General features: G+C 44.6%; 1 protein-coding gene across 1 annotated transcript; it reads left to right on the top strand.

Annotated features, from left to right (window-relative positions):
- The first annotated feature begins 105 nt into the window (after positions 1 to 105).
- On the top strand, positions 106 to 8109 carry LOC123144171 (actin-related protein 4). Its single transcript, XM_044563218.1, has 20 exons — positions 106 to 361; positions 451 to 542; positions 1686 to 1859; positions 1950 to 2023; positions 2393 to 2473; positions 2564 to 2624; positions 2695 to 2744; positions 3234 to 3288; positions 3558 to 3635; positions 3709 to 3762; positions 4763 to 4816; positions 4907 to 4967; positions 5285 to 5336; positions 5916 to 5982; positions 6177 to 6236; positions 6324 to 6386; positions 6553 to 6615; positions 7206 to 7270; positions 7604 to 7672; positions 7760 to 8109. Exons 1-20 carry the CDS (start codon positions 349 to 351, stop codon positions 7803 to 7805), a joined length of 1332 nt encoding a protein of 443 aa, XP_044419153.1. The 5' UTR covers positions 106 to 348; the 3' UTR covers positions 7806 to 8109.
- The last annotated feature ends 14346 nt before the right edge of the window (positions 8110 to 22455 follow it).

Here is a 22455-nt window from a genome sequence, read left to right on the forward strand (position 1 = left end):
CCCCTGTCTCAGTCCACATTTGTTGTATATTGGCTTTCCTGGCACTCCATTGACTGTCTCAGTCCACACTTGTCGTATATTGGCTTTTCCCATTTATCAACCACCGCACGAAAACAAGTTAAAAAAAAGTTTACAAAGGACGACAAGGTCCGGCACGGCTATCCAGTTCATGAGCTCGACCTAAGCGAAACGACGAACTGGCAGCGTACCAGTGGAGGTGGGAGTTGACAAGTGAATTGAGAATTTGGAGGGGAGGGTTGCCGAACAGCCCCAGCGTCACCGCCGACGCCTCGACCCCGCGCGCCCCCGCTCCTGCTCGCCGAGCCCTCCCTCTCCAGATCTCCAGCCATGTACGGCGGCGGTAAGACTCGCCCCTGCCCCTGGTAAACCCTAAACCCTGGAGATCTCCCGCCCCGACCGCTCACTTTCGCTTTGTTCTCTCACCCGCAGACGAGGTCTCGGCGATCGTCATCGACGTGGGCTCCTACAGCTGCAAGGCGGGCTACGCTGGCGACGACACCCCCAAATGCGTCTTCCCCTCGGTGAGCTTCTGCTTCTGCTTGGGTCAGATTTTCTGTTTCTTCCGAGTGTCTCGTCGTGACCAGCCTGTTTTAGTTCATTCGTTGACCCGAGGGTGCTAAATCTGCGTGCATCGCAACCGTGGGAGTTTTGAGTGCTTCAAAATTTCCAAGTTTTCGAGCTATTTTAAGTCAAACGGCTTCGGATTCTGGTTCAAACATGGGGGCGCTAGCGTATCAGTTCATGATATTCTGGTCAAATCATAAACTTTGTACTCCCTCCGTCCGAAAATACTTGTCATCAAAATGGATAAAAAGGGATGTATCTGGAACTAATATACATCTAGATACATCCCTTTTTATTCATTTTGATGACAAGTATTTCCGGACGGAGGGAGTAACAGGCGCGCCCTACTCTGCAAATAATAGCTACATCAGTACTAGGTTGGACTCAGGCATTGAATCTATAGACTGCGATAAGATGCACATACCTGTCGGTTCCAGCGCAGCGTGTGCAATTTTTTTAATCTGTTGACAAGAAAGTTAGTTAATGATTCAGGCCTGTCTAATGGCCCAGATTTTCCAGTGTTATCTAGTGTGAGCCTTTCTTACATGCACCGCGAGTCAAATGCAAAAAACTGAATTTCAAGTGTTGAAAGTTTCTGCATTGTGAACTTGAGCTATTAGTTCTGGAGGTTAACTGTCGATCTCATGGGAACTTGGGAAATGGCACTGTTGTGTTTGAAATGTGAAGTTCAGTTTATCTGCAAGTTGTTGAGTTGGAGAATATTTCTGTCTCCCGTAGACTCTACAGTTAATGTTTTATTTTTGTTGTGTGAAGATTTACCCTCTGCAGTTAGTGGGGTTATTGGGCTAATTTTGCAGAGTGGCAGTAAATTGCTACTTTCACTCTGTTACTGATGAAATAAGCAAACTACTCATGTGATAACATTCAGAGAAAATGGGAAGTACTGTGTAAATTAGCACTAAGAAAATGGTTTGAATTTGGCCACTTTTGTTTGGGTTTAGCACGTTTTCTTCCCCTTTGCCTGAACAGTGCTTCGGTATTATGTTATTTTGTTGGTTCAAGGGTATGTGAGCTACCCAATCGGGACGTTTTGGCCAGTACAACTTATTGCACTCAGTATCTGGTTTTGATATGTTAAGGTTGTTGGTTCAATTGAACAAACGGGAGATACTGATGAAGCTAAGCCAGAAAAGGAGGCCGACTCTGGATCAGATCCTAAGAATGGATCCAAGCCTATGGATGTGGACAAAGCCAAGACAAAGCGCAAATTTTATCTAGGCCAAGAATTTGAATTCAGGAGGGATCATATGGAGGTTGGTGACTGCACATTCTGAGGGTGATTTGTTGCTCATGTATTTTATTAACTATTGCTTATTGGTTCTCTTCCCCTCCCCACTAAACAGGTGATCTCACCGCTGAAAGATGGAACAGTTATGGATTGGGAAGTTGTTGACAACATATGGAACCATGCTTTTAGGTAAAATTTGTTTACCTGCTTGATGCAGCTCTGAGCAATTTCTCCTCTTTAACATGGTTCATCGATAATCAGCAATGGCACCATTTGGATTATAATTAAGTTACTAGTTTAAGCTTAACAAGTTAGCATTCTGTGTTTATTTGCTATCGAGTGTACTGATTGTGAAATCTTTAGTTAGTTTGTAAGTATACAAGACATGATTCGTTGTTTACCCGCTTGTTTTATTTAATTTGTTGGGATGTTTAGACTTTTGTAACAGCTAAGGTTGATTAAGTACAGGCCTTTGCTCGTTATGATGCTATGTTATTTGTTGGAGTTGCTATTGCTTTATTCCATTGTATTGTCACACTCACTTATTCTGTATTTCAGACGGCGGCTATTGATCAATCCTGAAGAGCATCCTATGCTGATAGCAGAACCATCTACAAACAGTGGACAGCAAAGAGAGAAGTATGTGTATATGTTCTGTGTTTAAAATATTTATATAGCTAACCCATATGAGTGCCTTCAAGCCTGACTCTTATTTTCCATGTTCTATAGAGCAGCTGAACTTATGTTTGAGAAGTACAAAGTGCCAGCGCTGTTCCTAGCAAAAAATGCAGTATGTCTCTCTCAGAAGCAATCCTTGATGCAATCGGTTTATTATTTTTAATTGTTGATTGGGTTGTCAGGTTCTCACATCTTTTGCATCTGGACGTGCTACATCTCTGGTGGTTGACTGGTCAGCATTTTCTTGATGGTGTTTTATCTCTGCAACCTGCTATTTTCCTTTTAGATAAATGAAGGCCCCTTTTTGCCACGTTAGCGCGATTAGTTTTTGAACAAGTGCACTGTGTTGTGGTGCCTTCTTGGTTCTCAGTCTCCTACTTTATATCTGAAGTATATTGTTCTTCACCAATATATGTTGCACATAGCATACAGATATTGTGGAGCAATTCATCCGGACAAGAAAATACTCATGACGAAGTTGGTTCTAACTGTTAATGCTAAAATTTCCATTTTCTCTGTGCCTGATGTGAGCACCTTAATCTGGTTTCTTGCTTAGATGACCTTCTCGAATTCTTAAGCATTTTATAAGCTGTGTCATTAGATTTTAACAAGCTGGTATTGAACATCGACTAATGATTTATTTCATCTTCATTTCAATGCTTTGGGTCTTTGTCATGAGAGAAATTGCTGTATTTTGACTGAGTGATCATTTTTGGTGCAGTGGTGGCGGGTCTACTGTGGTTTCTGCTGTGCATGATGGTTATGTGTTGCAAAAGGTATGTTATGATATTAATGTACTGATTTTCAAAGGGAAGTGTGCACTACACTACTTACCTGTATCTAATAGTGATCTGCCCCTTTTTACGTTGTACATTTCATTTGAAAGTGTGATTAATCCAACCTTCTCTTTAAAATTTGATAAAATAAGATGTCAAGTTGTATCATATGGACCCTGGCATACGTAACACTGACACCACTTTTGGCTTGTTTCTTCTGAAGCCTTTTTTTCTATTGTTTTGTTCACTCACTTGTTTTCACGTGGCAGTCTGCGGCAACTTCTCCAATTGGTGGTGAATTTTTAACTGACTGTATGATGAAAAGCTTGGAGAGCAAGGGCGTTGTTGTAAGCATTTTCTTTGTTAAGATAGCATACTAGCCCTTGCTGTATTTTCATATCCTGTTTGTTCACTTCTCAGATTAGGCCCAAGTATTCATTTAAGAAGAAGGAAGTGAGCCCTGGAGATTATAAGGTGTAATTTCTTTAACATTACGTTTGATATAAAAAAAAATTCTTGTTTGCTTGTGATTCCTTCGGACCAAGAGATAACTCTTTATACCATTCGATGTGCCCCTTTGTTGAAACGCCTTGTACCATTGGATGTGAGCTGGGCCGTTGGTATATTTGAAACCAACACACCAGCAAACAGAAGAGGGGCGACATATACAATATATTTATCTAACCATGGAAAAACGCCACGGGCTGGTGTCTGATCTCTAGGGGATCCATGTCTAACAAAAAAGGTGAGAGAGCCTGCAAGGTGGTCTCTCTACCTTCCCCTTGCTGAGTTCTTTTCTGCAACCCAATTAAGTTTTACCACATGGCATAGGTCTGTAGATAGACACTGAATACCATTTTGACATTTCCAATATCATAAAGTAACACCGTCCTGTTCATATCAATATTCGTAGATACATGAGCACTAGGTGGTTCTCTGACTAATATCTAGCCGGCCCTTCAAAATTTATTTAGTATCTTTCTTCCTATTTATGCGGTCTACCTAAGGTTCTGAATTTGTTGTGTTAATTATTAATCATGGTTAATTTGTTACATTCGAAATTAATTAGCATTATGCTATTTTTCTTTCTAACCACGCAATTACAAGTACCTTTATTGTTATTCCCAAAAGGAGGGTCAAAATGGGTAGAATCGATATCAGTTCATAGACTTCTTTTAATAATTCCGATTTCGAGAAAGAATTGATAGTTTCTACCTCTACCCTATCTATTATCATTTCAACGATCAACTTCCCCCATAATAATATCTATACTACCTAATATTGTCATGATATCAGCCGATTTCATTTTTTTTAACTAACGGAGGAAGAATTTGCAAATTAATAAAACCGGGTGGACAAATTCTCCATCTCCAGGGGTATGCTTATACAGATGAAAACCTTAAGGATCACACTAGACGGATATAAGGGAAACTATGCAGTGTTTATTCTGTGAACCCATGTTTGTCTTTTTCAGGTTGTAGATCTTGATTTTCCAAACACGACAGATAGTTACAGGTTATACTGCATGGTATGTTCATTTGCAAATCTGTAATTCTTATTTTGCTTTGTTGAATTTTGTCTGTATGCCTTTAATGGTTATGCTTACTCCGTATCACAGAGAGCCATCGCTAGCGACATCAAAGAGTCAGTTTGCAGAGTTCCAGATACCCCCTTTGATGGTATAACATTTAAAAAATACATTATTTCTGTGATTGTTTAGCTTTGCTATATTAATGCAGCTCGGATGACACTGTATCCACTATACTGACCTGCACAATCGGAGGAATATGCCAACTCAGTTGCCATTCATGAATCTTATATATGAATACAACCATAATATAGTTGGCTGCTTTTTATGCATATTGTATGCCTGTCACCATTATTTTCATTCATTTGACTGATTTGACACATCTGTTTGTGTGCTTTAAGCATTACCTTGCTTTGTGTTCCTCTTTTAGGTTCTGCTATTTACTTTCCCTGCTTTATTTTCATGCAGAAGTGGCATATGCAAATGTCCCTACAACTTCATATGAGCTTCCAGATGGGCAGTAAGTTATCAATATTATGTAGACACATACTTGTTTACAGCTAGATAGTTCTATTTTATTACCAAGTAGATTAAGAATATGGGTTAGTAGCTACTTTTCTGGATTGTATCCGATGCATCGTGCGCTCTTACTCCATCGTTCATGCCTCTTCACTTCAGTACACCCTACAAATGGACATGGCGAATTTCGTTGTTTACAAATTGACATAAAACCAGTATATCATAGCATTCAAAAATTGTAGTCTGGTAACCACAAAGTTTCAACTCAAATTCCGATGAAAAGCCACAGTTTACTTGGATCTGCTCATGTGCTGCATTTTAGTGGAGCCTCGAGTTGTAATTTAACAAATTTTGCAGCCTGGTAGACCATATCATGATTCAGCTACTACATTGATTGTATACTTATTTCATGTCCATTAAAAAAGTAGACATGGTATTTCGATTTTGGATGCACAATGCACCTAAAAGGTGCTGGGGTTCTGATCTCCACTTTCTCTATTTCTGTTGCTGTAATTTTCTGGTAAATATGTTGTTCGTACTGTTTAAGACCTTATAACTTATTTATGTTATATCTGAGCAGAACTATTGAAGTTGGTGCAGATAGATTCAAGATTCCTGACATTTTGTTCAACCCATATCTTTCTCAGGTGAGCGAGAAAAGTATAATTTCCTGTGTGCATGTATGTTAATTGGTCAGGATTTGTGCTAGTGGTAGATCACACTATCCAGGAGCCGAACAAGTTCATTGCTTTCTTCTTCATTAGATGCTATTAATATTCAAAAAAAAATCTTTTGGACCTAGCTGACTTGTCTTCCTCACGAATTAACTTCTGATCAACAGACTATTCCTGGCATCGATGGATTTGGAGATTCCACTTCAATTCGCGGACTTCCACGAATGGTGAGTTAAGTTATGGGTCACTATACAGTTGTGCAGCCTGGACAATTCTTTATGTTAATGAATGCCGCCACCATTGTCTTTCATCAGGTCCTTGACAGTGTAAATAGGTGTGATGTTGACATTCGCAAGGAATTACTCAGCAACATCTTGGTAAAGACATTATCAAGTGCTGCATTTTGCTACTCTCTAAATGTTCCCGTGCACAAGCTTAGTGAATGAATCTCGTATAACATTACAACATAATTTTTAATTCTCCTGTTATGTTTTGTTAATACTTAATACAACTCTAACATCTGCAAACTTGTATTCTGGATAGCTTTCTGGTGGCTCGTCATCAATCCTGCAGATAAAAGAACGCCTAGAAAAAGAAGTACTGGAGGTAAAAGAACTGAACAAGATAGGATAAGTCACTTATGCTTTATATTTTCACCGTTTCCACATATATTTCATTTTAGAATATGAGGATTCGTCAACCACTAGCATACACAGAAGCATTTAGACTTCTCACATAGAAATGATAGCAGGTTTGTCATGAAAAGTATTTTTACATTATTTTTCCTCATATAATGACATCAATTTTGCTATAGAGGTAGTGACATTATAGTTAGGCATGTATTTTTTTCTTTCTTTGAAGCTTTGCTTTTATTAATCAATTCAATAACTTATTTGCTTTTACGAACTCAATTCATGCTTTAGACAAGCTTTCCACCTTATTTCCGCGAACTTCGTCGGAAATAGAAGATTAAAATGGATCTCGTTGATTATTTTGTTAGTGACTACTGACTACAGTGATTACAATGGTTACTTAGTCTTGATTTTGTTAGTGACTGTTAATAATGGTTCCTTAGTCTTTGATTTTGCTGGTTAGCGAACAGTGATTACAATGTTGTGACTAAAGTCTAAAGCTGCTTTATTATGTTCCCTGAATCTCTGCAGGGTTATTCTTATTTTTTAACTCAATGATTGCAGGAGTCCCCTCAAAATGCTCGCGTAAAGGTTTTGGCAAGTGGAAGTTCAATGGAGAGGCGTTTCAGGTTAGACGCTATATTTGCTTGTCATTGTATGCAGTGGCTATATTCAATGGATCCCGTGAGAAGCAGAGCAGTTTGAATGATTGCGTATGTCATTGTGTTGCCACTAGAAAGTAAAACTGTATTTGCTGTATTAATTATTCCGAGTAGCTTTAACACATATTGTCGTGGCCCTGTAATTGGCTGAAAACATGCTTATCATCATGCCAGTAAAACTTATCGGGGCCATAGGGTGTGAATGGGTCCGAGGGAGACTGATTCTGTCTGTTCGAGATTCATCTTTTAGATAGACGTTCATTGACAAGGCTGATATATATATCTGTAATTTGAGTGCAGTGTTTGGATTGGAGGGAGCATTCTTGCATCTCTCGGGTCGTTCCAGCAAATGTGGTTCTCCAAAGCAGAGTAAGTTTGGGTTGATATTCTAGGGTCTGTTTGCCCTGCCCGTTGCCAACACCTAACAACATTTTCTTGTATGCATCTCGCAAACAGGTACGAGGAGCATGGCGTTTCCTATATCCAGAGGAAATGCCCATGAAATGGTTCAACATGCTGCCTGAGCAGAGGTTTGTGCTGCCGAAAGATGTAGTATGTGGGCAACAGTTAGATGCACCTTGTTGTTATCTGGGGATGTTTATTCTTGTGATGACTAAATTAGTTTTGAGGCGTGCGCAGCGCAAGTTGAGGACAAGCCTAGCTGATACTTTGCCATTGATGATAGATAGTAGCAGTTCATGTGCTGATTTTTTCGTCCGCGATGTACCGAGTACTGTATTATGCAACGAGTTACTCTCATGTACTATCCGGGAGTGAAGTCTTTAGCCATCTTTTTTTCGGACAAACGAAGTCTTTAGCCATCTTGTTACGCAGCTGCAACTGATGTACTACATCTACGTTAGCCACGTGAAAACGGTTATTGAACTTACTGTTATAGGTGGCCGTTGTGGATTTTCCGGCGTTTGTGGCGCTAGGAGCGTGATGTACATGCGCCCTGAGCAAATTATTAAAGAATGAGAAAGTAAAAAGAAAATAGGGGAATCCTATTTGCCGCTCGCTGTTTTGGGAACCTTCTAGAGGTTCACAGCTGGTTTTTTCTGGTTTTGGGAAACTTCTAGAAGGTTCCTTGAATTGGTTTTTTCTTTATTCTGTTTGTTCTATTTTCTTTTTTCTTTTCTTTTTCTCTCATTTTCCTTTTTCTTTTTTTTCATTTGTCTCTATTTTCATAATGTTCGTGGTTTAATGGAAAATGTTCATAATTTTATTCATGAATTTGAAATTTGTTCGTGTTCAAAAATTTGTTCACAATTCAAAAATGTTCACGCTTTTCAAAATTTATTCGCAGATTCAAAAATTGTTCACAATTTTATATTTTTGTTCGCGAATTTGAAATTTATTCATGTTTTAAAATTTGTTCACAATTAGAGAAAAAAAATGCGGTTTCAAAATTTGTTCAAAATTCAAAAAATGTTCACAGCATTATAATTTTGTTCACGAATTTGAAATTTGTTCACGTTTCATAATTTGTTCACAATTCGAAAAATGTTCGCAGTTTCAAAATTTGTTCGCAGATTTGAAAAATGATCGCCGTTTTATAATTTTGTTCACGAATTTGAATTTATTCATGTTTCAAAATTTGTTCACAATTCGAAAAATATTCACATTTTTTGTTCGCAAATTTGAAATTTGTTCATGTTTCAAAATTTGTTCACAATTCGAAAAATGTGCGGTTTCAAAATTTATTCACATTTCAAAAAATGTTCACGGTTTCATAATTTTTTTTACCTTTACAAATTTTGTTCTGGGATTACAAAATTGTTCCCATATCAAAACATTGTTCATGATTTTCGAAAATGTGGCAGTTTTTGAAAAAATTGTTCATGGTATTCAAAAGTAGTTGCGTTTCACAAAACATTCAGGTTTTTATTTTCGAAAAATGCGTTTGAAATTTTGAAAAAAAATCGAATTTGCGCTCGGCAGTTCGTTCTTAAAGGTTTGTGCTGTATTTTGAGCATTAAAGCTTGCTAGCTCCACTGATAGTAGCGCATTGACGCTAGGACGAGATCCTCAGTTCGATACCCGCTCGACGCTTTTATTTTTGTGCTACAGTTCTCGATTGGGCCTTATTTTCGAGCTACAGTTCTCAATCGGGCCGACCCAGGCGTAGACCCCCTGTGCGTGCGAGCGACAACCTGCCGCAGAGAGCGGCAGGTACGAGCTCCCAGAAAAGAGAACTATAAGCGCGACAACAGTCTAGACACATTTGGGCCTCAAACGCGAATAATCCAAATTAGCCTAGATTGTCCTGTCGTTTGAAATCCCCTAGCCCGCAAACAAACCAGAGGAAGCTCTTGCGGTGTGGACGTTCATCGCATCAAACTCCTGACATATCGGATACACTCAAAACACCACCTGGAGCCAGTGCAATTTCACAATCCGGCATTGTTTTCGCGCTAAACCCATTCTTCTCCGCCCCGATAGCCATCACATTCGCTCGTTTCACCGTCCAGTTGCCGCGATGAATTCATTGGGGATGCCCATGGAATGGTTCTTCGACCCTTCGGATCTGGAGAAGACCGTGTGCACGGTCGTGGCCACGGAATGGCAAGGGCGGCATGTGAAGGTGAGGGAGAAGAAGGCGATGGCAGACACTTAGGCCGAAGCTCCTCCTGCAAAGAGGACCAACGCAACGATGCCGCTTGGGCAATCGCACCCCGCGCCCCTCCAAGTACAAGCCACCGTACCACTACGTCAACCATCTCAACGGTCAGCCGGACACGCAGTAATCACCACTTCGCCGCCTCCTGACACCATTCATCGTATGTCGCCGGCACCAACACTGACTACGTGTTCAAAGAGTCGCAGTTGCCACAACTCGTCCCGTCGCAGTTTCCATCCGAGGAGCCCTCATCCGGGAGTGCCCGACCACTGTACGTTCGAATGCCCCCCGCCCCCCCAAGCTTGACGGCACCCATCGATGATACGATGATGGACATGATCTACAACGGCGGCGGCCACAAGGACAAACAAGACGAGGACAACTACTGCTCGTGCTGGACCAAGAGACGCCAACGGATACCCAACAACCCGGGTCGTACATGGCTAATGCGGATGCAAAGAAGAGAGGTTCAACGTACTCAGAGAAAGAGAATGAATTGTTGTGCTTGGCATGTTGGGGCATGAGTGCTGATCCATTTCAAGGTACGGAGTAAAAAGGCGCATTTTTTTGGCAAAATATGCATGATTTTGTGAGCAAAAATACTACCCCTCCTCCCCCCCCCCCCCCCCCCCCCACACACACACACACACACACATAAAAAACAAAGAAATGATCCATGAACACAATGCGAAGTCGGTAGACCATCAATGGCACAACATTTAACATGAGGTCAACAAGTATTGTGGCGCGTATACACAAATACACAACCGATGGACAAGTGGCACATCACTCCTCGACCTCGTAAGTTTGCTTTGTGTTGCTCTATGCGTTTGGTAATTGGATTGATTGCCTCTATGTTACAACTTACTCCCTCCGTTCCAAATATAGTGCTTCCTCTATTCCCGTGCCTCAAATTTGGCCATAAATTTAACCAATGAGACCGACTATGGCGGGAGCAAAAGTTATACCAGTGAATTCGTATTCAATAGAGGTTTTCAATTATATAATGTTTTCTCCCGCCGCAGTCGGTCTCGTTGGTTAAATTTATGGTCAAAGTTGGACCTCGATAAACGCGAGCACACTATATTTTGAAATGGAGGGAGTATTGATTATGTCGTTCTCTTGCTTTGCTAGCCAAACTGGGCCACCGCCTTGTACCACAAGACCAAGGGGCAATCCATTGACGTTGATGCCTTATTGGTTCAAGTTGAATGGACAAAGCAAGTGGGCATCCATTACCCATTTCGATAAGACCACCGACGCCAAAGCTGATGACGATGATGTTGGGTCAACCATCGGAGGGCTTGCACCGGCCACCCGTGTGGCTAAGTCGATGGGGGAGGAAATAGGAGGCTGACAAGGAGAAGCAAGAAGTGGTGACGACCAAGATGTCAGACAAGTTCGATGACATCGTGGTAGAGAAGGAGGAGGCATGTGTCAAACTAGTGATATGAAGGAGGAAAATAAGATGGAGAGATTTGACACGTTCATGGAGATGCAAAATAAGAAGCTTAAGCTCGAGGAGAGGAAGATTGCTATCAAAGTCGCTTCCGAGGAGCGAAGTTTGTTGTTCCTGAAGGTGTCAGACTTGGATATCGATACAGTGAAGTTTGGTCAAGACTTCCATACTATCATATACAAATGTTTTACGCAAAAGGAGGGTGAAAAGAAGTCAGAAAATTGAGGTATTTGACATGGACAACGATCGGAGGCGTTTTGGGATTGATGGATGTAAAAACATTCTTAAACATCCAATGGTTTTAGTACTAGTTGCACTTATTTGCAACTATTAAAATGTACTGTTGAATTGCTATTTATTATCTAGATAAACTTGTTAAAGGGAAGAGAATGTTAGAGAATAATGGACATTTGGCGAGACCCGTTAAATGACCTTTCTTCAATTGGATGTTTGTGAACACGTTCAAACGTGTCCACATATATTTCGGAGGCGCGGCATTAGGCTCAGCCTGACCTGATGGATGCAATGTTGGCATGTTTGCCTACCTGCATTGCATTAAATTTTTGACCCGCACGAACCTTAAAGCACCGTTGGACCTGGCTATAGAGGAACGCTCGGATGGACTGTTTCCAACAAGTCAGGCTCAAGCGATGCAATCAAGCTGAAGTGGGTGGGTCTGGTGACACAGTTAGGTGCGAGCTGGTACGGACATGTGGAGACCTGTACGTGAGTTTGCACATGTTCTACTTTAATCTCTTTTATCTAACCCCTTCTAATCTACGCAACAGTGCTTTGATTCAACATAAGTTGTACATGAAAAAGATGGACACTCATGTTGTGATTTCATTTAGACAATTGGTTCATAGTATTGTTGATTATAAATGTTCAATTTTGTGTTCATGTTTAGAGCTTTTACACATCTTTTTTACTAAATTCTACTAGACTGTGCAGATGTTATCTAGCTTTGCATGTGGTATGATTTTACTCGGATTCCTTAATTTTCTTCACCTAGTCCCTTCTAATCTACACAACGGTATTTTGATTCGAGATAAGTTGTACATGAAAAGGATGCACATCGACGTTGTGGTTCCATTCTGGTGATTGGTTCTTAGTTTCGTTAACTGTAAATATTGAACTTTGTGTTCATGTTTCGAGCTATATTGGACGGTTTTTGTCAAATATGTCATGCAAGGTTGAAATTTCCTTTGACCAGTAGCTTCATCTCGCTGTTTCACACAACTTTCGTGTTGTGAGTTCTCTATTTCAATGTCTATGGACGAGTAGATGTATACCTTCCGGTTGCACTATGCTAAGTTGTTCACGTGTGGAAATTCATTGCACACGCCCGACCATTTGAAATTTTCTTTGACCACTAGCTTCATCTCATTATTTCATAAAACTTTCATACTGTACATATTTTTGTTTCAACTCACTTACACGAATATATACACACCTATCTACTCTGCTGCAACCTCTGTTCATGTGTAGCCATTAACTCATAATCGAGCCAATTCACACCGAATGCATGTAAACAAGCAAGTGCAGTGCATCGGCCCAGCCTTGCGCATGCGTCCAAACGCCAGGGAAAATTGCTTACCGAACACAGAAAGGCCGTCTACAAAGTTACCAGACTATGTGCACAACATGATTTTTAACCTGTATCCATTATGTCCCAATTGAGTCACAGATACTGATAGGCCAAAAATGATAGAGTTTATCAAACGCCTCCTTGATTTATTTAGTTTTTCTTTTGAAAAAAAATGCCTCCTTGATGCATTTGTTCCGCAACTCCGCCGGCGAGTCCGGTCCGAGGTTGCGGAGCGAGGGCGAGCGTCGTAGACGAAATAGTCGAACACGCGAAAGTAAATGACACAGAGAGATATGGAGGAGACCAGCTTTATTAATCAATCATCAGCAATTACAATGATGGCTCCTCGTTGCTTTATATAGGGGTAAAGGGTCAAGGGATAAGTACCCACTTAACGTAAAGTGGGGGAAACGGGAGGGGCTAGCCCGTGCGATACGCACGAGGCCGCCGTCACCCCTGGTGGCCCCGGTTTCCCAACACTCCCCCTTGGGTAATTATCCGTATATCCATGCCTCAAAACTCCGAAAAACCCAGTGGGAAAAAATATGGAGAAAGAGCACACAGTATACATTGTTGTATTGCACGAATTGCCTCGTCAAAAACCTCGTGTGAGAAACATCAGGAAAACTCACTCAAGGAAAAAAAGAGTACAATCCACTCAACCATCAAGTTGAGTACTCGATCATCAGGATTGAGATTTTAGCGACGAGCTTGTGAAGTTTCTCCCCCTGAACCTTGCATCTCTCTAAATCTCATCATACTGATTCCACGCACACACCTCTCTAAGGTTGATGCCGGTAATGATTTAGTGAACATATCAGCAAGATTGTCACATGACTTAGTATGCAAAACTCTCACCTCGTTCAACTGTTGCAGCTCATGTGCATAGAAGAACTTGTGACTAATATGCTTTGTGAGGTTACTCTTCACATAACCCATCTGGACTTGTGCAACACAAGCAGCATTATCTTCATAGATAATGGTAGGGGTTTGTACGGTGTTCAGCCCACATGTCTGCTGAATGTGGCCGATCATCCGCCGAAGTGATACACTCTTTTGACGCTTCGAATAGTGTCATGATTTCCGAGTGGTTCGTGGAAGTCGACACAAGTGTTTGCTTGGACGATTTCCCGGAAAACGCAGTTCCACCACAAAGGAAAACATATCCAGTCTGCGATTTGCAATCATGCGGGTCCGATAGGTACCCAGCATCGGCATAGCCTATAATAGATAGGTCTTGATTTCTTTTATAAAACAGGCCAAGATCTTTGGTCCCTTGCAGGTAACGGAAGACGTCCTTGACACCTTTCCAATGCCTCTTGGTAGGTTCAGAATTGTACCGAGCAAGCAAACTAACGGCGAACGCAATGTCTGGCCGTGTACAATTTGCGAGGTACATGAGTGCTCCAACTGCACTCAGGTAAGGAACCTCTGGTCCCAGAGTTTCCTCCCCCTCTTCCTTTGGCCTGAACGGGTCCTTGTCTGGCTGTAAAGATCTTCCGACCATCGGGGTCTTAGAAGGATATGCCTTATCAAATCCAAATCTTTCTAACACCTTCTGGGTGTAGGCCGACTGGTGCACTAGAATCCCATCAGGGGAATGTTCAAGTTGCAGACCTAGACAGAACTTGGTTTTACCCAAATCCTTCATCTCGAATTCCGACATCAGGTAGGAACTCGCTTCCTCAATATCCTCAGGTGTACCGATTATGTTTAAATCGTCCACGTACACCGAGATTATACAGAATCCATCTTGGGATCGCCGTATAAAAACACATGGGCAATCTTTATTGCTCGTGTAGCCCTTCTCATGAAGGAAATCACTTAAGCGATTGTACCACATTCTACCAGACTGTCTGAGTCCGTACAGTGCCTTTTGAAGTTGAACACTGTATAGACCCCTGTTTGCTCTATCATGATTCGGAACAGGGATACCTTCTGGAACCTTCATGTATATGTTCGAATCCAAGTTACCATATAGGTAAGCAGTGACAACATCCATTAGTTTCATTTTCAAGCCCATGTTTATTGCCATCGAGATCAAGTATCTAAAGGTAACTCCATCCATGACTGGGGAATAAGTCTCCTCAAAATCGACACCTGGTCGTTGAATGAACCCTTGAGCAACGAGCCTTGCTTTGTACCGTACTACCTTATTATTTTCATCTCTCTTTCGAACAAAAACCCACCTATGGCCGACAGGGCGAATGTGGGGAGGAGTTCGACAAACTGGTCCGAACACCTTCCTTTTGTTGAGAGATAATAATTCGGCAGTAATTGCCTGCTGCCAATCTTTCCAATCCAACCTTTTCTTGCAATCAGCGAGCGTGTTAGGCTCAGGGTCAAGATCTATGATTGAGGCAATTTTCGTAGCAAAGTTGATGTCGACAATCACCGTTGCTCGGTTCAGGGACTCCCTCGTATAAATATAATTTATGGCCATTTCGTCATGGAGCGCATCTGGCGCAAACACTTGCTCTACCAAATTTCCCATTATGGGAGCAAGGTCCTTTAGATTTCCCGCGCCGATGTGTGCACTCACATCTCCGCTGGGTGTTTCCCCTATGGGAAAGTTTAAGTCCGGAATTTCGTGCACTGAATTTTCCGTACTTGTGCCAGGTCTCGACTGGCTCCCCGTTTCAATTTGGGGTACTTTGGCGACAGGCTGTGATAAATCTCTCTTAACCTTTTTCGTCGGGCGTCCCCGAGTACTTGGGATTTGAGAAGCCGGATTTCTCGTCCTTTTAGGCCTTTGGACGGGAGTGGGTATACCATCATTTTTCTTCGGTATTCCAACCCTTTCCGGTGCATTGCGCGCGTGCACATGCTATTTTGTCACAGTCTTTAAGTCACTAAAGTGGTCGGGCAGTTGATTTGCTAAAGACTGCAAATCTATTATCTTTTGGACTTCTCTCTCAGTCTCAGTAGTCCGCGGGTCATGAGCGTGGATCCCCGTGGCCTGCCACGTGATTTCTCGACTTTTAGCATCAAGGGGTTGATTCTCTCCCCCTAAAGTCGGGAAAAGATCCTCGTCAAAAATGCAATCAGCAAAACGAGCCGTGTGACAGTCACCTGTCATGGGGTCCAGATATCTGATTATGGACACAGTCTCATAACCAACGTATATCCCCGACTTACGGAGCGGGCCCATCGCCGATCGCTGAGGGGGTGGTATTGGTACATATACCTGGCAACCGAACCTACGAAGGTGGGAAATTTTCGGTGCCGACCCTTGCGCAAGTTGAACAGGAGAGTGGATGTTGTAGGCCGACGGTCGAAAGTTGATGAGATTAGCCGCGTGTAACACCGCGTGGCCCCAACATGTAGTTGGTAAATTACAACCCTGAAGGAGCGGTCGGGCAATGAATTTAATTCTTTTAATCAATGCCTCGGCAAGTCCATTTTGTGTATGAACATGTGGTACCGAGTGCTCAACTTTGATTCCCATTGCCATGCAATAGTCATCGAATGCCTTTGAAGTAAATTCTCCGGCGTTGTCCATTCAAATAGACTTTATACGATAATCCGGAAAATTATTCCTCATTTGTATGATCTGTGAGATCAATTTTGCAAAGGCATGGTTCCTTGTTGACAGCAGGCAAACATTGGACCATTTAGAGGAAGCATCAATGATCACCATGAAGTACCGAAACGGCCCCGTGAGGGGCTGAATTGGACCGCATATGTCCCCTTGGATACGTTCCAAGAACGCGGGGATTTCATCCCTCACCTTGAGGGGCGATGACCTAATGACTAACTTCCCCTTAGCGCATGCGGAGCACACGAAATCATCGGGATTCAGGAAGTTCTTCACGTTAACATTATGGCCATGTGAGTTGTTAATTATATTTCTCATCATCCTAAGTCCGGGGTGGCCTAACCTATCGTGCCAGAGGCAGAAGAGTTCAGAGCTTCTAAAAACGGTCTTGAGGGTAGTGTACACGGGCGGTGCTACTATCTTAGTGTAGTATAGCCCTGTGTCAAACGAAGGAAGCCTTTCGATAACATGTTTACCACCTGCATCCCGCTTTGTGATGAGTAGGCACTCCTTGCCGTTTTCATCATCGGTCTCAGCATGGAAACCATTAGCGCGGATGTCTCTAAAGCTCAAAAGAGTACGAGTCGACTCCGGGTACAACAACGCATCATTAATGATCAAAGTTGTTCCCATGGGGAGTATAATAGTGGCTCGTCCGGAGCCAACTATGTGAGAACCGCAGCTGGCGATTGTCATAATACTTCCCGGAGATTTTTTAATGGACTCAAAGTACTTAGTTTCTCGTAAAATGGTATGAGTGGTGGCGCTATCGGCAAGGTACGTTTCCTCCATTCGGGCGCCACACGCGTTCTAAAATATGACATCTAATTAATGTAATGAGGAAGAAAATACATTAAAAATAAATGCACACATCTCAGAACATAACATGCTATCATGTATAAATAATGGAATAAATGAATAAATGTCATCCAATCGCCAAAGTAAAGAATAAGTTTATGCTCTCATAGAGCTTACAACCAAATCGAATTTATTCAATTTTATTGCATCAAATCACGGAATCATGATAACCAAAGAGGTATGCTAAGTGGACTCGGTGAAGAAGCCATTCACTTCCACCGCAATCTCCATACTAGTGAGCTGATTCTCCTTAGAAATCATCTTGGAGGCAGCATCAATGTCTAGTGGCGGCGCCGCCGAGGCGACCATGTGGTCAACCTCCATGGCGACGTGGGCGTCGGTAGAGACCGCCAAAGCTGCCACGATGGGCACCACGGGGGTCGCCTCTATGGGCGCAGCAGGGGGAGTAGCGATCATCACGGGTGCCGCCATGGGCGCCGGTGGTGCTCCCTCCTGAACCAAGGCGAGGTGCGTCTCACGCGCCTTCCGAGCCTTATATGCATCAACGACCTCCTGTGGTGCGCGGCACTGGCGGGAGAAATGCTCCACTGAGCCACAACGGAAGCAGTCCTGAGGCCTTTGCCCTCCCTTGCCCGGCTTGTTCTGCTTAGCCGGGGGGGGGGGGGGGGGGTGAGGGCCCTTCTTCTTGCCCTTCCGGCCCCTCTTCTTCTGTTGAGGCTTGCGGACTTTGAGAGCGTTCACCTCCTGGCGAGAACTCCCCCCAAGTGGTTGCGCGACAAAGTTCTTTTTGAGAACCTCGTCCTGCGCCTCTGCCACCTGGAGGACGTCAATCAACTCTGAATACCTCATGTAGTTCCCCTGGCGGTAGTTCCGTGAGGACTGGACCGCGTCGGGGTGGAAAGTGGATAGGGTTTTCTCAATCTTCTGGGAGTCGGTAATCTCAGTACCACACAACCGAAGAGTCGTACAAATCCGGTGGAGAGCCGAATTGTACTCCCCAACCGTCTTGAAGTCCGCAAACCTCAAACGGATCCACTCTGCCTCTGCACGTGGCTTCACAGTGTACTTCAGCCGCTCAAACCGCTGCTTAAGAGCGGTCCAAAGGCCAAAAGCACTACGCTCAGATATATACTCATCTTTCAGAGTAGGTGACAGGTGATGACGGAGAAAGTGCAGAGCCTGCGCATTCTCAGTTTCAAACTTGGGATCAGTGACGGCCAGCTGGGCCCCCTTACCGATCGCCCTCAGGAGGGTTTTGCCCTGGAGAAAGATCTCGCAGTCCGAGGACCATGACAGGTAGTTCAGCCCTGTCTGGGCCAACTCAGGAAACTCCTTGTTGACAATTCCGGCCATCTGCGATTTATGCAAAAATCATGATATTACAGCAGATAATCTTTTGCACAAAGCGATGTTGATAAACTTATTCAATAAAAAGACGTTCCAATATTTAAAACATGCTATTATATGACTTACTAAATGATTAAGAGTGCTAAACAATTAATCTACAGCAGTAAAATCATACAATAATATCATGTTACAAAAGATAGCATGTTAAGCGCATCTAGTATGTGAAAACTAGCCCAAAAATTGAATTCCCGAGGCATTTTTAAGCTTAAATACGCATTTTCAGCGAAAATAGACAGTTCCAGGGACTTATATGCAAAATATTACAGCAGGAATATAGTCGCATAAATTTACGGTACTGCGGGGGCTAAAACGTAAATAACCGCGCGCGCGCGCTCTCTGGCCTGGCCCTAGTTTGTCTGCAGGCCGAAAAATGGGCCGTCGGCCCGTGTAGCCAGCCCCACCGCCCTCCTCCTTTTTTTATGGAGGGAAAGGGGAGGCCCATTGTGCACAGCCCGCTGGGCCGACCCGCTTGCCAGCTCTGGGTCGCTAGGGTTTCCAACCCTGGCGCCCGAGCGCCCGAGCGGCGGCGGCCTCGACAGGCCCGTGCGCACGCACGGTGCGGCACGGCGCGACGGCGCGCACGGTGCGGTCGACGAGGCGGGGCGGTGTGGCGCGGCGGCGGCGTCAAATGCCAAGCCAGCCAGCCCGCCGGGCATGGCTACCTCGCGGGTACGCGGGGCGGCCAGCAGCCGGGCGGCGACCAGCGCCAGGCCAGCACGCACGCCGGGCGCGGCTACCACGCGCGCACGCGGCGTCGGCCAGCAGCCGGGCGGCGACTAGCGGAGCCGGGGCCAGCAGGGCACGCGGCGGCCTCGAGCGTGCATCGGGCACGGGTACGGCCAGCTGCTTTGGACGGCGTCATCTGGACGTCGGCGTCGGGATCTCAAAAACATCGTCGTGTTCATCGCGAACATCGACGGCGCGTGGCACAGCGAGTGCGTTGCGGCGGTACCGTGATCATCTGGATCACGATCTGTACCGACTCCCGTATAGTGTAGTCAACAAGTCTCTCGTGATCCAAAAACATCGACATTGGTCGGCGACATATTCGTCCGCTTGGTTTTTGGGAGAGAAATCCACACCATAGGTAGATTTATCCGAAAAATAATCTAATCGTAAAAACGGAATCGTAGTAACGAGAGGAATCCATTTTTGCAAAAGTGGGGATCGGATCTTATACCTCTGCGGGATCGACGAAAGCCTGCGTGATGCAGGCTTGACGGAGAGTTGATGGAGCGAAGCGTGCTGATAACGTGTTCCGCAACTCCGCCGGCGAGTCCGATCCGAGGTTGCGGAGCGAGGGCGAGCGTCGTAGACGAAGTAGTCGAAGTAGTCGAACACGCGAAAGTAAATGACACAGAGAGATATGGAAGAGACCAGTTTATTAATCAATCATCAGCAATTACAATGATGGCTTCTCGTTGCTTTATATAGGGGTAAAGGGTTAAGGGATAAGTATCCACTTAACATAAAGTGAGGGAAATGAAGGGGCTAGCCCGTAAGTACGAGGCCGCCGCCCCCTGGTGGCCCCGGTTTCCCAACAGCATTGTCTCTGATTCCTCGTAGACTTTTCTGGGAAGACATTCGACCACTTGCAGGCCTCCATACATTCAATGCACCAACTGCCCGTTCATCTCTGTTCCAAACCCTCGTTAGGCACGGCCAGCTAGCAGTTGCTTGCGGCCGCACGTTATGAGATATCCATACGCTCAACTCCACACCACACAAGTGGTTGGATTTCGTCTGCGTGGGGTACAAATCGGTGGGCGGAGCATTTTGCCAGCTGCAAACCACACATAAATTCGTTTCAAGCTGCCTCTGCTTCCTGGTAACCGCATCAGAAACTATCACCGTTTTGCCAGCTGCAAACCACACATAAATTAGCTTGTCCAGCGAAGGTTAAATTTTTTATTGGCGGACGCTCCACGGGACTCTACCGTGTCGCGTTACACTGGCCAACAGACATATAAAAACTCAGCCAATATGCCCAGCATGTTTGGATGGGTAAGAGGACACGAAACATATATTATTTCTGTGCCAGAAGGCAAAAGAAGTGTGGGAATATTTGGGGTTGTATGAAGTGGTAAAAAAAGCCTGCGTCATTGATCGTGCAGGAGAGGCAGTCCTTGAATTCTTACTCCTTATGCCTGATCATGAATTACCTATCTTGGGCTCCCGGAATGCAGGGGAATTAATCGCTATAGCTGCTTGGTATTTATGGTGGAATAGACGGAAACTAGTCCATGAGGGTAAGTCTCAAGAGGCGTCTCAAACCTCCATGGGGATTAGGGCTATAACAGCAAATTATGTAAATGCTCACTCACCTAAAGCAAAGAGAAAGAATGAAGGATGGCGCAGACCTCCCATGGGGTTTGTTAAATTGAATGTGGATGCTTCTTTTGATCATGATCAGCTACGGGGCACAGCGGGTGCTGTTATCAGAGATGACAAAGGGAATTTCATAGTAGGTGGTAACTGAAAGATTCAGTACTGTGCGGATGCTCTGACAGCGGAGGCGTTAGCACTCAGGTTTGGTTTACTGTTGGCACAAAAAACGGGCTGCAATCGTCTCAATATCAATTCTGATAATATGGATGTCATTGACACAATGAAGAACGGTGGAGAGTCTGCGGGAGCAGCGGCGGCAATTTTTGAGGATTGTTTTTTATGGCCTGTGATTTTCCACAAACCAGTTTTGAACATTGTAATAGAGAAGCGAACAAAGTAGCTCATGAACTTGCTAGATTAGCAAAATATTCCATGACTAGGGATTGGATAGAGGAGCCCATGAAAAATCTTGTAACTCTTCTGATAGACGATGTAACTATTATTTCTAATTAATAAAGTTCAAGCTGTTTTTTTTAAAGCTGCCTCTGCTCCCTGGTAACCGCATCAGAAACTATCACCGTTTTGGTTTTTGACGGGATCAAACGCCGACACTGTGGACGGTGTGTCACGCTCTTAGAGCATCTCCAGCCGCGCCCCCAAAACGCCCCTCTCCGACAATTTTTTCGCGCCGACGTTCAAAAATCAGCCCAGTCGCGTCTCCAGGAGCCTTTTTTTTGCCGGTTTGGGTCGAACCCGGCGCGCTGGGGGGCGCCGGGGAACGCGTTTTTGGCGCGAACGAGGATGAGCCCGCCGAGTCAGCGAGACGCCGCTTCGTCGTCCTCATCGCCTCGGTTCCCGCGGGATCAATGCCAAGGCTGGCCAAGGCTGACGCGCTGCCGAGCCGGTCAGCCTCCATTGATGCCTCACGGACGGCGCATTGAAGGCGCCACCGACACGCGTTTGGCCCGCTCCCGCCACGCGTCGCCCGGCATGCAACCTCTCGCCGCCCCGCTGCGGCTATAAAAGGCGACCTCCCCGCCGGTGGACGCCACAGCTCACATTCCCCCCTCGCCTGGTCCGGCCGAAGACCGAGCCGGGCCTGCTCCCCGTGAAGCCGGAGCACGTCGACATGGTGGCCCCCGACGACGAGGCCGCCCTCAAATGGGCGAAGGAGGACTACGTCCGCGAGCAGGTGCGCCGCCAGCGTCGGGCTTACGCGGAGCTCCAGGTACCCCACCGCGCGCGGGCGACCCTGGCCAGGGGTGCAGCTGGTACGGCGGCGGCTCCGGCGGGGCGCGCGACGACGACGGCGGCGGCGACTACACCCGTTTCTACAGGCTTCTCAGCATATAGATGGCGGGCCGTGGACGCGGCGCAGTGGTTAGGCGTAGTT

This window comes from Triticum aestivum, chromosome 6D, assembly GCF_018294505.1.
Source record: "Triticum aestivum cultivar Chinese Spring chromosome 6D, IWGSC CS RefSeq v2.1, whole genome shotgun sequence".
Lineage (NCBI taxonomy): Eukaryota > Viridiplantae > Streptophyta > Magnoliopsida > Poales > Poaceae > Triticum > Triticum aestivum.

Excerpts from the sequence above, each read along its gene's own strand:
- LOC123144171 (XM_044563218.1), top strand. Across the intron at positions 2,625-2,694 it reads TGTTCCTAGCAAAAAATGCA|GTTCTCACATCTTTTGCATC; the intron begins GTATGTCTCTCT and ends TTGGGTTGTCAG. Across the intron at positions 6,616-7,205 it reads TAGAAAAAGAAGTACTGGAG|GAGTCCCCTCAAAATGCTCG; the intron begins GTAAAAGAACTG and ends CAATGATTGCAG.